The sequence below is a fragment of the Ursus arctos genome, unplaced genomic scaffold (assembly GCF_023065955.2).
Source record: "Ursus arctos isolate Adak ecotype North America unplaced genomic scaffold, UrsArc2.0 scaffold_3, whole genome shotgun sequence".
Taxonomy (NCBI): domain Eukaryota; kingdom Metazoa; phylum Chordata; class Mammalia; order Carnivora; family Ursidae; genus Ursus; species Ursus arctos.
The window spans coordinates 66,897,212-66,910,579 of NW_026622985.1; the positions used below are offsets into that span (position 1 = coordinate 66,897,212).

The window sequence follows — 13,368 nt, forward strand, 5'->3', positions numbered from 1 at the left end:
TTGAGTCAAAGATTTCTTAGATAGGACATCAAAAGATTCATAAAAGAAAAAAAATTGATAAAGTGGATGTGGCAAAATTTAGAACTTCTGCTCTTCAGAAAACATGGTAAGAGAGAAGATAAGCCACACACTGGGAGAAAATGTTTCCAAGTCCTATATCTGATAAAGGATTTATACCTAGAATATATAAAGAATTCTCAGAACTGACTATAAAGAAACACACAATCCACATTTTTAAAAATTGCCAAGAGATCTGAACAGGTACTTCACCAGAGAAGACTAACTGTAGCAAGTAAGCACAGGAAAAGATACTTATCATCAGTAGTTACTGGGGTAATAGAAAATAAAACTACAACGAATTCCCACCAGACACCTATTGGAATAGTTAAAAAACAAAAACAAATAGACAATACCAAGCACTGGTTATTATGTGGAGCAGATGGAACTCCTATACACTGCTGGTCGGAATGCAAAATGGTACAATCACTTTGAAAACAGTCTGGTAGTTTCTTAAAAGTTAAAAATGATTCATGTTTATCACATGACCCAGCAATTCCACACCAAGTAAAATAAAAATTTACCTTAAACCCTGTCTATGAATGTTTCTAGCTACTTTTATAATTACCAAAACTAATTTCAACACCCCTCAATTGAGGAATGAATAAACTGTGAGATATCCATATAATGGAATACTGCTCTGCAATACAAAGGAATAAACATATACACAATACAGATGAATCTGTATCAATTATGCTAAGTGAAAGAAGCCAGATTCCAACAGCTATATAATGTACGATTTCATGTGTATGACATTCTGCAAAAGAAAAGTGTCTAGGGACAGAAAACAACAGATGTTGTCAACTACTGGGGGTTGACTACAAAGGAGCAGGAGGGAACTCGGGGGATAATGGAACTGCTCTATATTTTGACTGTAGTAGTGGTAGTCACACAACTATATGTATTTGTCAAAACTGCAAAATTATACACAAAAAAGGGTTAATATTACTATAGGCAAATTTTTCCTTAATAAAAAATTTACATATTATTAAGCTAAGTAAAACTAACAAAACCCAAAACTAACATGCAAATAAGCTTAAAATAAGAAAAAGTGACTAAGCCCATTTTTGGAAATTAAGGTCCAAGCTACAATTGTGCTCCATGCAACAGATTAATCTCCTGCTTTGTTTGGTCTTACTCCTCTTGTAGTAAAAATAACGGTACATTGGACTTCTTAAAAATATACTTTAAAAAATAAACCTACTATAAAATGTTTTGTTCATTCCAAATGCCTGCTAGGTCATTAACTCGATGAAATCCATCATCCTACATTCCCAACTGCTCTTTATTCTTTCAACATTTTTTTTTTTTTTTTACATTTTAGACTATCCACCACGTCAGAACACTGTTCAACTCTTTCATCAGCTTATTTCAAGTTCTCTTTATATTATACTTCTCAACAAGATCTTAGAGAAAAATTGCGTGCTAAGGCTAAGACTATCACCTTAGTCCAGGTCCTTATCTTTGCCCCTAGCTACACTTGATTTCAGGCTGTCTCTACTTTCACTGATCCTATCTTTGGCTGACTGATCTGCTCAAAAGGTTTAGTTCTTTTTTTTTTTTTTTTTTCCTGCCACATTGAGTCTGTCCCCACCCAACCAGTGGAACTATTTTTCCAGTGGAAATCCATTAAAGGAGATTTTAATGAGACAACGGAAAATAACAGTTTGCACTTGAATATTACACTCACAGAAATGTGAAGAAATAGGTTTAGAATATATTATTAAAAAGCTAATCAGTATCTGTATCATTTAGGAATAATAAACATTGTTCAATTTCAAAAAAACAAAATCTAATTTAAAGAATGTGAGACAGGGCTTAGAATTTACTTGTATTAACAGTAATGTTATGCCAAATATACTCCTGGCCTTACAAAACTCTTAATTTTTTGCCTTTCACTACATAATTTTCTGATGCTTTCATCAGCCAAAAGGATTGGAACTTTATATAAATCCAGTGGAGTGTTTCCTAAATTATGTTTCACAGGTTAATAGGTGTGGTGGGAGGAGGTGGTTAATGAGGAGTATAGGCAAGGATTTCATGGTAAGTTTGTAAATGTTTCCCTTTCTTTGACACTTTTTCTGAGTCTACTCATTAACATCTCACCCAACACAGGGCAGAGCACAGTTTGAGAAATCTTTAAACAGAAGATTAAATCAGAATTAAGTTGAAAAAATGTAACTGCATCAAAGACACAATGCCCACACCATAGGCAGCAGTTACCAAATAGCAACTAAACTGGGGAATGCAGACACAGCTCAGGTAGATGCAAGTTAGTGTTTAAATAGCTAAATTAATACCTTGTTACTCAATGGGTATACTTTTGACCAGGAGTTTCTGCATCACCTTTAACTGTTCAAGCTGTCTCCCAAAATCAATTTCAATCTTCAGAAATTTAACAACATCCCCACATGATTTCAATGCATGTTAAAGGTTGAGAAGCACTGGCCTACAACAGGAGTTGGCAAACTTTCTGTAAAGAGCCAGAGAGTTAATATTTTAGGTTTTGTGAGCCATGAGGTCTCTGTCGTAGCTACTCAACTAGGCCGTTTATTATAACGATAAAAAGGTCTCTATATTAAGAAGGTGTAGTAATTAAAGATGTATGTATGTACTTGGAACAGAACCCAAAACTACCTGAAACAAGAAAATAACAGAACTTGAAGGACAAACCCACAATTTAGCAATTTATAATGAAGATTTTTAATATCCCTCTCTCAGTCCTAATGGAAATAGACAGAAAATCAGCAAGCATATAGATCTAGGAAGAAAACCCACCAGCTTGACTTAGCTGGTATTTGTAGAACACTGTACCCAATAACAGCAGAATGCTCATTTTTTTCAAGTGAACATGGTATACTCTCCAGAATAAAACACATGCCAGGCCACAAAACGTGTCTTAAAAAAAGACTAAAATCAAACTATGTTCTCCAATCACATGTAATTAAATTAGAAATCAGTAACAAGAAATGTGGGAAATCCCTCAAATATCACATTATCAGACAACCAATTTTTAAATAACCCAAAGGTCAAAGAAGAAATTTCAAAGGTAATTAGAAAGTATCTTGTGAGACAGCACAGTACTAGTATAAGGTCAGACATATAGATCAATGGAACAAAAAAGAGAGCTCAGAAATAAAGCCTTATATTTATATTTCATTGACTTTGGACAAAAGTTATGAAGCAATTCAACAGGGGAAAGGATAGTCTTTTCCTCGAACAGTTAGAAAGCCATATTTTAAAAATATTAGATCCTTACATCATACCATAGACAAAATTTTTTTCAAAATAGATCATACACCTAAATGTAAAAGTTGAAACAATAAAACGACTAGAAGAAAACTATAGAAGAAAATCTTTGTGACCTAGGGTTAAACAAAGTCTTCTTCGATATGAAACTAAAAACACAGTACATAAAGAATAAGTTGATAAATCAGTCTTCACGAAATTAAAAACCTGTACTCTTCAAAATGTGTTTTATAAGAAAAAAAGATAATTCACAGACTGGGAGAAAACATTTCCAAATCATCTGATAAAGGGCTTGTATCCACAATATAAAAAGAACACTTAAAATTCAATCATAAAAAGAGAAGTAACTCTATTTAACAACGGGCAAAAGATTTGAATATTTTAAAAACAAAGATAAGTGAATGACTAATACACACATTAAATGATGCTCAACATCATTAGTCATTGGAGGCATACAAATTAAAACCACAACGAGATAGCACTCCACACCTAAACTGAGAGGCATTCTGAGGTAGATCAACTTTAAAAAAAGAGTAGAATGGAAGGACAGAATCTGGAAATTGATTCTCTTAAAATTATTCTTGCTGACCTATTCTTTGGAAAGCTTTTGTGTACCTCCAATGGTGCACATACCATATTTGAAGACCACTGGTATACGAAAACAAGACAGATATGGTGGCTTAGACAATAACTGGTTAATAGGATTTGATGATCTGAAAAGGTGTTCAAGCATGAATGAGGCTGACTGGGGCGGGGGGGGGGGGGGGGGGGGGGGGGGAGGGGAGGAGTAGTTAGGGCCAGAAAAGGAGCTAGCAGGAAAAAGGTGAGGGAAAGAAGCAGAACTCTTTTAACAGTTTCTGACATCAACTTTCACCATCATCATGATTCTGGTAGTCCCCAGCACTAGCAAGTAAAGTGAGGAAGATAGCCTCAGGCAACACCCACAATGTTTTTATCATTTAGTTGACTCCCACACAGGCTCTCTGCCCTAGCCCACGCTGACAAAAAGGCACCATGCCCAGGCAAGTCTCTACATCTCCCTTCAAACACTCACATCTAGAAATCACTCCATAGCAAGTAACTGGACCAAAGCAGACAACTGCACCAAGCACAGGTGACCTTCCCTTTTGCCCTACATCTTAATCTGATGTACTCAATTTACAACATTTCTCACACTGTAATAATTGTTTACATGCCTGCCTCTTCCCTAGCCCATTAGAGATTGTGACTTAAGACAGACATTTCTTTTTCATCTTGCAACCTCCAGCAGCCAGTACAATATCTGATACATCCTGCAGTCAATAAATGTTCAAAGAATGTTAATACTATAAATATAAACTCCAACCATGCAATTTAAGTATCTTTGTCTACAAAAGAACTTTTAAATTTTTTTAACATACATGGGCAACAAATGTATTGTAAAACCCAATTTTTCTTTCTTAGGAGAGCCACTGATCTACAGTTGAGAACCTGATATGTTATATATCTACTCACCCTTTACATAAATGGGAAGTGTCTATATAAAAGAAAAGTGTTGTAGTGAAAAGACCAGTGGACTAGATAGAAGCTAGGTAACCCGCTTAGGGCCAGTACCAGAGACCCTGAATGCGTCTTCTCAGGCATTCAGTTTCCTCCTGTGTGAAATGAAAGGACTAATGTGCAATCTCTAAGCACCCATCAAATGTTAATATTTAAGGATCTTTAATCTCTAAGTGTTTAATGAACAATTAGAAGGCAGGAGGCCTGTAACTTGCTGAGTATTCCTAACATTTTGGTACCTCTTTGCTAGAGATCAAAGTAAATTATACTGTCAATATTCATTCAATACTTCCATGAACAAAAATAAGCACCAAAAAACAATCTCCTTTTGAAATCAGGAATGTGACTTTTTGATTCTAGTAATTTAACTCTTGAAGCAAACATTAAATCACACATCACAGGCATTGACATAATAAACAAACTATACGCTTACCTGCCAGGAAACTGCTCCTAAAATCGCTGTTGCAAGAAGACTAAAAAAAACTAACTGCTCTGAAATTAAGCAAAAGTGACGCATCCCTTTGGATGCCATGATTCTATCAAGGCTATTGTTATCTACCCTGTGGGTGAAATATACTTTATGGCAGTCATTTAATTTGGTATGGAATCCCCAAAGAGTTAAGAGAAAAATAATATGGCAAATCATCCAGAAAATTCCGAAAATGGAAAAGCCTGGTATCACAAAATACCAGAGGTGAGTGTCTCTAAGTTTAAATGCTGAAAGAATAAAAAAGGTAAGCTCAATCATTCCTGTGAAAACGACTGAAAGTCTTCTGCATATTCTTCCACGGTACAAAAAGGGTTTCCACCTTTCAGTCACTGAAAGTCCACTAAAATAAATGTCAAGGAAAGGGTCAGTTATGAGGCAGATAAAAAAACATGCAAAAGCAACTGGATTTTTGGGAGTTTCCAATGAGGAGAAAAACAGCAAGACTGCAAAAATAACTAAGTTTGGAATAGCTAAGAACGACTTCATTCTCAGGTCAATAATCAGCATGGCCAAAGCTACAACAAGTAAAATGACACTCAGAGACTTCTCCACCAACATAGTTGTGCTGGCAATAGCAAATCCAACAAGTTCCAGAAATTCAACTGTGGTTAGTAAAGTGGGTCGATGACGGACATACCCAGAAATTCTCTCCACCAAAGCACATAATATCCTTAATACTATGGAAGTTAGAAGCAAATATTTGGTTGATTCTTCTTTCACATCATTTTTAAAGGATGAATTGTCAAGAAAACACAGGAGGCCAAGCAAGAATCCAAACCAAAGATTGGAGAGACTTAAACTTGCTGCTTCCATCGAAAAATAATAATAGAGTATGCTGGCAATTCCAAGAACGAAAAGACCAAGAATAAAAATTACCAAAATTAAGGAATTTGCTGTTTTTTCCCATCTTACATAAAGACCTAAGCATATAGCAACCAGTAAATTGATTCTGGCTAAATAGCCAAGATAACGCACTGAAGAATGCATATTCACTTCTCTGTTGACTTCTTCCAGTCTCGTCATTGCTAAATACAGACAATGACTAAAGCAGTAACGCAGTGATTTACACATGTAATCTGGCAATCTGGGCTTTCTCCCCGTGGTACAAAAATTAACTGCTTGTTTTTCATCCAGCAAATCCAGCGTATCCGTAACTACTACTTCAGCATTTCCTCTGGTGGACTTTTTGTTTATAGTGATCTAAAAAGGAGAAAAAATATGTCAGGGTTAATTTTATATAATTTATCTTCTGTATCTCTCTTCTTTGTACAAAATAATAAATAAGTGAGAATTAAGTTTCTTCTGAAACTCAGGTTTAAATTTAACTTGCATGTATCGTAATGGTAACCGTTTCTGGTTTAAAAAACTCAGTTTATCCCAATAAAAATGACAGCACTTTCTACTTAACATATGCTAAGAAGTATGACTAAATCACCATCAGTGAAACTGTTTTTCCAAAGACTAAGCCATTCTTTCTTCAATGGTTGGTTTTTCAGCTACAATGCACAAATGTGCGATATTCAACCTAGCTTAGATTGTAGAAGATGGATTTGGCACAATCAAAAATTACTCAGCAGCTAAACCGAATGATGGACTTCATCATTACATCTAATGTGAAAAGCACTAGTATCCACTAATAGCGACCGTTCCTACCTGCCTAAAATCCTCTCCATCTTTTTACAAGGCAGCTCTGACAGGCTATAAAATCTTAGTCTTTACATTGTTTAACTAATAAACTTACCAGAAGTAAAGTTTAACTATATTAAAGTTAGTCCCTAAAGTTAACCCATAATTTTCTCTGTACTTTTATCTCTACTAATTACTTGCATTATCAAACCTCCTTTCTAGACCTAAATACTATCTCTATAGCAAGCCAATTCCTGAACTTTCTAGTTAAACTTGTAAAGTTAGAATGCTAACCAATATTTACCGTACATTAAACTTTTAGTTTTAAAATGTTAACAATTATTCATTAAAGAACCCAGATAATTATTTTAGTCTTTGAGTGCCTCCACAAATTGCACCTAAAATGTGACAGTGGTAAAAAAATATGTTAACTGTCTACAAGATAATCAAAGTTTCTGGTTTACTGTTTCAGAACTGATCCATTCAACAGCTCGTGGTCACATTAAATACCCATGGAGAACTCAACCAGACAAAAATTCCAAAAATGACTCGTTTGTGTACAGCTTATTGATACTTTAATAGTAGGACACATGAGGGGCGCCTGGATGGCTCAGTCGGTTAAGCATCTGCCTTCAGCTCAGGTCATGATCCCAGGGTCCTGGTATCAAGTCCTGCACTGGGCTCCTTGCTTAGCGGGGAGCCTGCTTCTCCCGCTGCCTCCTGCTCCCCCTGCTTGTGCACGTGTGCTCTCTCCGACAAATTAAATCTTAAAAAAAAAAAAAAAAAAAGGACAGTAAAAGAAAGACCTAACAAAAACATGGTAACCTGGAATTAACCCTAAATTACCCGCCTGACTGGAGGAGAATTTTACTGAGTGAGAATCTTACAGTCTCTGGGACGTTTAAGTACTGTTACTAAATCTACTTCTTACTAATTCTACTTCAACATGTATATTTTTTATAGATAAACCTATTTCAGTATTCTGATTTTCCTCAATTACATCTTCATCCAGTCATTTCTTAAGATACCATACACTGCTAAAGAAAATGTCTTCCTTTGGTATATTTTGGCTTTACCTTTTCTGCTCCTATGTAAGACATTGATAAAAACCTAGAGTGCTTTGCATTTCTTAAAAAAAAATCACTCCTGTAATATAATCGTTCAACAAATACGTTGGAATATAGATCCTCAAACGGTTGATGGTACAGTCTGGGCTTAGACAACTGAACGCTGATGGAGGAAAAAACACACACTAGGCGCAATGGTTGCCACCCAATTCATGAGACATCCTTCTGTTTCTTTGGTCAACACTCTCCCATTCTTTGTGACTATCCAACCTCTCATCCTCAAATCTCTGACACCCACTTCCCACTCACTGCACTCTCACTAGATGACTGCCTCCAAAAGAGTTGTCAGAAGAGAGCTTACTTGAGTTTCCAACACCACAAACCCACCTCTACCGACATCTGATACAGGGAAAGAAGGGTGTCCCTTCCCTATCTAAGGCTAAATCTTTCAGCCGTACTGGATATCTCTTCCTCTCTACCTCTTCCAGAAGTTCACAATCTCCTTGCTCTTCAAACTCCCACTCTTCTCTCATCCATTAGCACTTAAACATTTGCAAAGTTCTTTTTTAAAAATACCAAAAAACCCAGAAACAAAAACAATTTTCACACACCCCCATCTTCTTGCCTAAGTTCAATCTTCTGTCCTCTTTTGATAGCTATTATTTAATTGCTCCACTTCTCACACCACTCAACAATGGTTCCCACCATACAACAAACTGCTCTGCCAAATTCTAAAATGATCTATAAGCTCCTAAAACCAATGGGAACTTTTCACTTATTATCCTGCACTTTCTTCAAACAACCTTTGACATTGTTGACTTCTCTCAGTTTCTGAAACCTGCCCTTCCTTTAGCTTTCAAAGACCAACCTCCAGATTTTCTTCCTAACTCACTGACTTCTCCTCCTTGGTCTTGTTGAAGACTCTTGATTCTCAGTCCATCCTTCAGATGTTCAATCCCAGGTCCAGGCTTTTCTCTCACTGTACACTTTCTATAAGCAATCTCATCTATTTCCATGTCTTCAATTATTCTCTCTCCCCAACTAGATACATATATTAATCTACCTGATAGAAATAAAAGCACCAGCTCTCTTAGAGGTAAAACCCTAGAAAAAAGGTAAACAAGGGTGCCTGGGTGGTTCAGTTGGTTAAGTGGCTGCTTCAGCTCAGGTCATGATCCTGGGGTCCTGGGATCGAGCCCCACATCTGGCTCCTTGATCAGCAGGAAGCCTGCTTCTCCCTCTCCCTCTACTCCCACTGTGCTTGCTCACCAATAATTTTTTTTTTAAAAAGGAAAAAAGGTAAACATGTGAATTATACCCATAACATCCTTATCACAGTATATATGCAACCACACTGTCAAAATCAACGTGCAGAATATTTTTAAATGGCTAATTTACAAGTCTTTCCACATTCTGAACTTCTTCAAAGGACAAATGGCTGAATCAGAGAGTAAAACAAAGTATCACATCTTTTCAACTGGTCTGCCATTTTTGATTGAATGAGAAATTACTTGTGAAACAGATAAAAATGCAGCACAGAAGAGTCTGTTTTATAAAACCCCACATACTACTCAAACCCTCCTCTCCTTCACCACCTATATTTAGTCCTCACCAAGTTCTATCCACTTTTCTTCCTACACACATCTCAAATATTTCTATTTTCCATCCCCAAATCAAAAATCCCAATTTTTGCCACTATCATCTCATGCTTGAATGTCTCCCTATATGTACCTGTGCTCTCTCCAAGAAGTGTCTCTTTTAAAATAAATTTGTTAGTTCACTCTGTTATGTAAAAACCCTACAATGGCTTCCCATCATTTTAAGCAAAAAAAGTCTAAATTCCTTAACACGCCTTATAAGGTTCTCCATATTGGATGTGAATAACTTTCCTGCAGCATCTCTTCTCCTCTTGAACTTTGTATTCCATACTGACCTTTCAATTCTGAAGTGCATCACTGCTATTCCCTCTCCAGGTACACTTCTTCCCTCCTCCTAGACCCATCCCAGTCCTCACACCTGGCTCACTCCTACTCTTCAGGTCTCACATAAATCATTTTCTTAGTGAGATTACCCCTGACTCATTTATGTGATCCCTGCACTTCTTCTGTAATAGCAAAATGTTGTCATTTCTTTAAGCTCTGCATTCCCTACTGGATCGATCACAAGGTCTCTGAAAGTTTGTCTTTAATGCTGTGTACCCATGTCTTGGAAAAAAAATTGGCACCAAGCAGGTATTCAACAAATACCTGTGAAAGAAATAGAGACTACTACAGAAATAATTATATTTAATAATAATGCCAGTTATTTGACCCTTATTAATACATGAAGAGAATAAAATTGTATAATATCCTACAGCTCATAAGTAGTAGAACTAAGGGAGAGTCCATGAATGTTTCTCTTTTGGCCTTACTTCAGCCTTCACTTAATTCATCCAAATTCCTCCAAACCAGTTGGTTCTCTTCGGTGTCCTACTTCTAGGGCATTAATGGCTCACTAGAGCCACTACATACACACACCGTATCACTTGCATCAGCTTTGGACTCAGAAACTATTTCCGTCCCATCTAGGAGAAGCGTCAAAAGCTGAAAGAACCAATCTGAGCACCCAAGGTCGGGGAATTCCCGTGCTTTGGTTCTATGAATTCATGTTAACTCTTTGGCCCATTACATACAAGTAAAAAGGCAACTTAAATATTCAATCTCTTAGTACTGGGGCACCAAGAGCAATTCTTCCAGAAAGAGTCTGCCAGTTCTCTACCACCCCTCTACTTTGGGAGAAGGCAACCACAACTCGGGGCCCAACTGTCTGGGGAACCGCGGGGTATACGGAGCACCCCACCTTCCATCCTTCAACCCCCACCGTCAACTACTCTCAGGGCAGGTATCGCAATCTCGGCCCCGGGAGACCGGCTGTGCGGAACTAGGGGCTCGAACTACGCAGAACCCTGGGCGGTGTCTGTGCTCTGGTCTTGCCACCCCGCTGTTCACCCCGACCCCCCTACCTGACTCGGCCGCCGCCTCCAACGCTCTCTCAACCCCCGGAGTCGGCTCTGGGGCCAACACGGTAAAGGGAGGGCCCTTGGGGCTGAGCCTGCAACTCGGAGCTGGGAGGTGGCACGCCGGGGTGAGGGTGGGGGGTCGAGGGCCCGAGGCCACACGCACTAACACAGGCCCGTCTCGTTGGAAACTTTCTCCGTTACCGGCCCGACCGCGGCCGCCATGTTCCTGCCGCCGAATCCGCGACGGTACGGAACGCCGCCGGGGTCAAACCGCGCGGCGCACTTCCTCCCTGAGGCCCGGCCCCCTCCCCGCCCAAACTCCCCCAGCCGCCGCCGCTCCAGGTGTGCCCGGCGCAGCGACAGCACACGCAGCACCCCCACCTAGGGTGCCGGCTGAGTCCGGCCTCCGTTGCCTTCTGGGACCTAGGATCGGCGGCGAACAGGGAGCGGGAAGACCACGAAGGATCCCGCAGACCTTGCCCATGGAGCCTCTAGGCCGCCGCCTCGGGCTGGACCGAAACTGGGGCAAGACAGGCGGGACGGTCCACACGTGGGCTGTAAATACCGCAGGAGGCGTTGCTGTTCTTTAGTATCTATGGCATAATGCATGGCTTTGTGTCCGCTGACCAGCAGAAGCCCAGGCTCCTTCGGCTCGCCTTCAAAGCCCGTCTCGCCTCCTTTTCTAATTAAGACTCCTTTTAAATCACTGCCCGGGTCTTTACTCCACCGACAGCACCAGAGCTCCTTAGGCTTGGCCGGTTCCATTCCCCTTCTTCCACCTATCCTTTGCACGTCCACCAGCCTTCTTCTTTTTTAAAAAAAAGATTTTTATTTTTTAAATGAACATATAATGTATTATTTGCGTCAGGGGTACGGGTCCGTGATTCATCAGTCGCCCAGGCCTGATTCTCATTTGTACTCTGAACTCACTGAATAAACGTAGGGGGAGGCAGCCTTTCATAGGGAGTCTGGATCCTGGTTCCTCCTCTTTTCTACGTGCAACCTGTGTTTCTCTGTCCAAAAAAAAAAAAAAAAAAAAAGAAAAGGTAACTAAACCTTCCTTGCAAAGATACTGTGTAACAATATATTTTTTTTTTTCTGGCAGAAGGTAGGCCTTCAAAAAGTATGAATGTCTTTCCCCTAAGAAGCCTTGCCCTTCTGCCTTCTATCCCTCCCATCATTTTCTGCTCCTTGTAGCTCTTAGGTCAGTTAATTTCTCTGAACCCCAGTTTCCTCATGTGTTAATGGGATACTAATACCACCCACCTCACAGGGTTGTTGTAGGGATTAAGTGAGATCATGTATGTAAACAAATACCTTAAAACCTTTAGATGTTTTATCCCCTTTGGGATAAAGCTCAAAATCCTTCAACAGGTATGGACAAGTTCTGTAGTCTGGCCATTTTTACCTCCAGCTTAACCTCCCACAACACTCCCCCAGTTGTCTGCACCCCAGTCTGTTTTCATTTCCTCAAATGCCAGGACATGTCCAGTTTTGCTCACCATTAATGAGGCCTGGGGTAGTAGGATAGTTGGTACTTAAATATTTGTTGAATAAAGTGATAGTACACAATAAGCCTTCAGCAATCACTAGTTCTCTCCCATTTATTGTCTGTATCATCTATACTTTCCCTATCTTTGATGATAGAATGTGCATTGGGGTTGGGGTGGGCAGCTGATCAATAGTGATAAGACACTCTCAAACTCCGATTCCTCCTACGTAATTTAAAAGTGTGAGATTCTGTCCAGACTTCTGTCTTAACTCCAAAAGCAGTTACTACCCAACTCCCAAATCTGTAACTCCGGCCCTTTGGGGAACACGTGTCACATTTCCAACTGCCTGCTAGATGTTTCTACTTGAATACATTGCCATCGCTTCTAATTAAACTTACCTTTAATAGACATTTACACATATATGTATATTTTTTGTAGGTTGATTTTGCATTCCCACCATCTGAACCACCATCCTGTGTTTGGAGAACTCCAATCCACGTTAGGAGTCTAGTGGCTAAATCTGAAACGCCATATTCTTGTTCTACCAATCACGTACACCGGCTGGGAGCTGTCGACTCAAAAAAGCAAACAAAGCAAGCCATGCTTCCTGGGTAACTGCAGGAATATAGGAAGGTAGATTCATGGGGCAAGAGTGAGAGTGGTTCCAGCAGTTGGCATCCAGCATCCAGGCTTAGCGGTGTCAGTGACTCAAGATGCCTGTGCGTGCCTGCAGCAACCCTAGAGCCCCCTCCCATCAGTTCAGTGCGTGTTGTTACTGGTTGTACTCTCTGAGCATGCAGGTCCAAGCTCCGTTTCCAGCCGTCCTCAGAGCTACCCAGTATCCTCCTA

General features: G+C 39.4%; 1 protein-coding gene across 2 annotated transcripts in view; it reads right to left on the reverse strand.

The window, feature by feature from the left end:
* The window catches only part of TMEM168 (transmembrane protein 168), a 29,290-nt gene extending 17,747 nt beyond the window's left edge, over positions 1–11,543 (reverse strand). Inside the window, exons 1-2 of one of the 2 annotated variants that reach the window (XM_044387693.3) lie at positions 11,408–11,543; positions 5,279–6,535 (exon numbers count right to left, since the gene is read on the reverse strand). In XM_044387693.3, the coding sequence (XP_044243628.2) occupies positions 5,279–6,406 (1,128 nt within the window). In that variant the 5' untranslated portion in view covers positions 6,407–6,535; positions 11,408–11,543. Of the gene's footprint in view, positions 1–5,278; positions 6,536–11,029; positions 11,269–11,407 lie in introns of those variants that run through there. The other variant, XM_026509600.4, reaches the window with a different exon arrangement.
* Between the last annotated feature and the right edge of the window lie 1,825 nt (positions 11,544–13,368).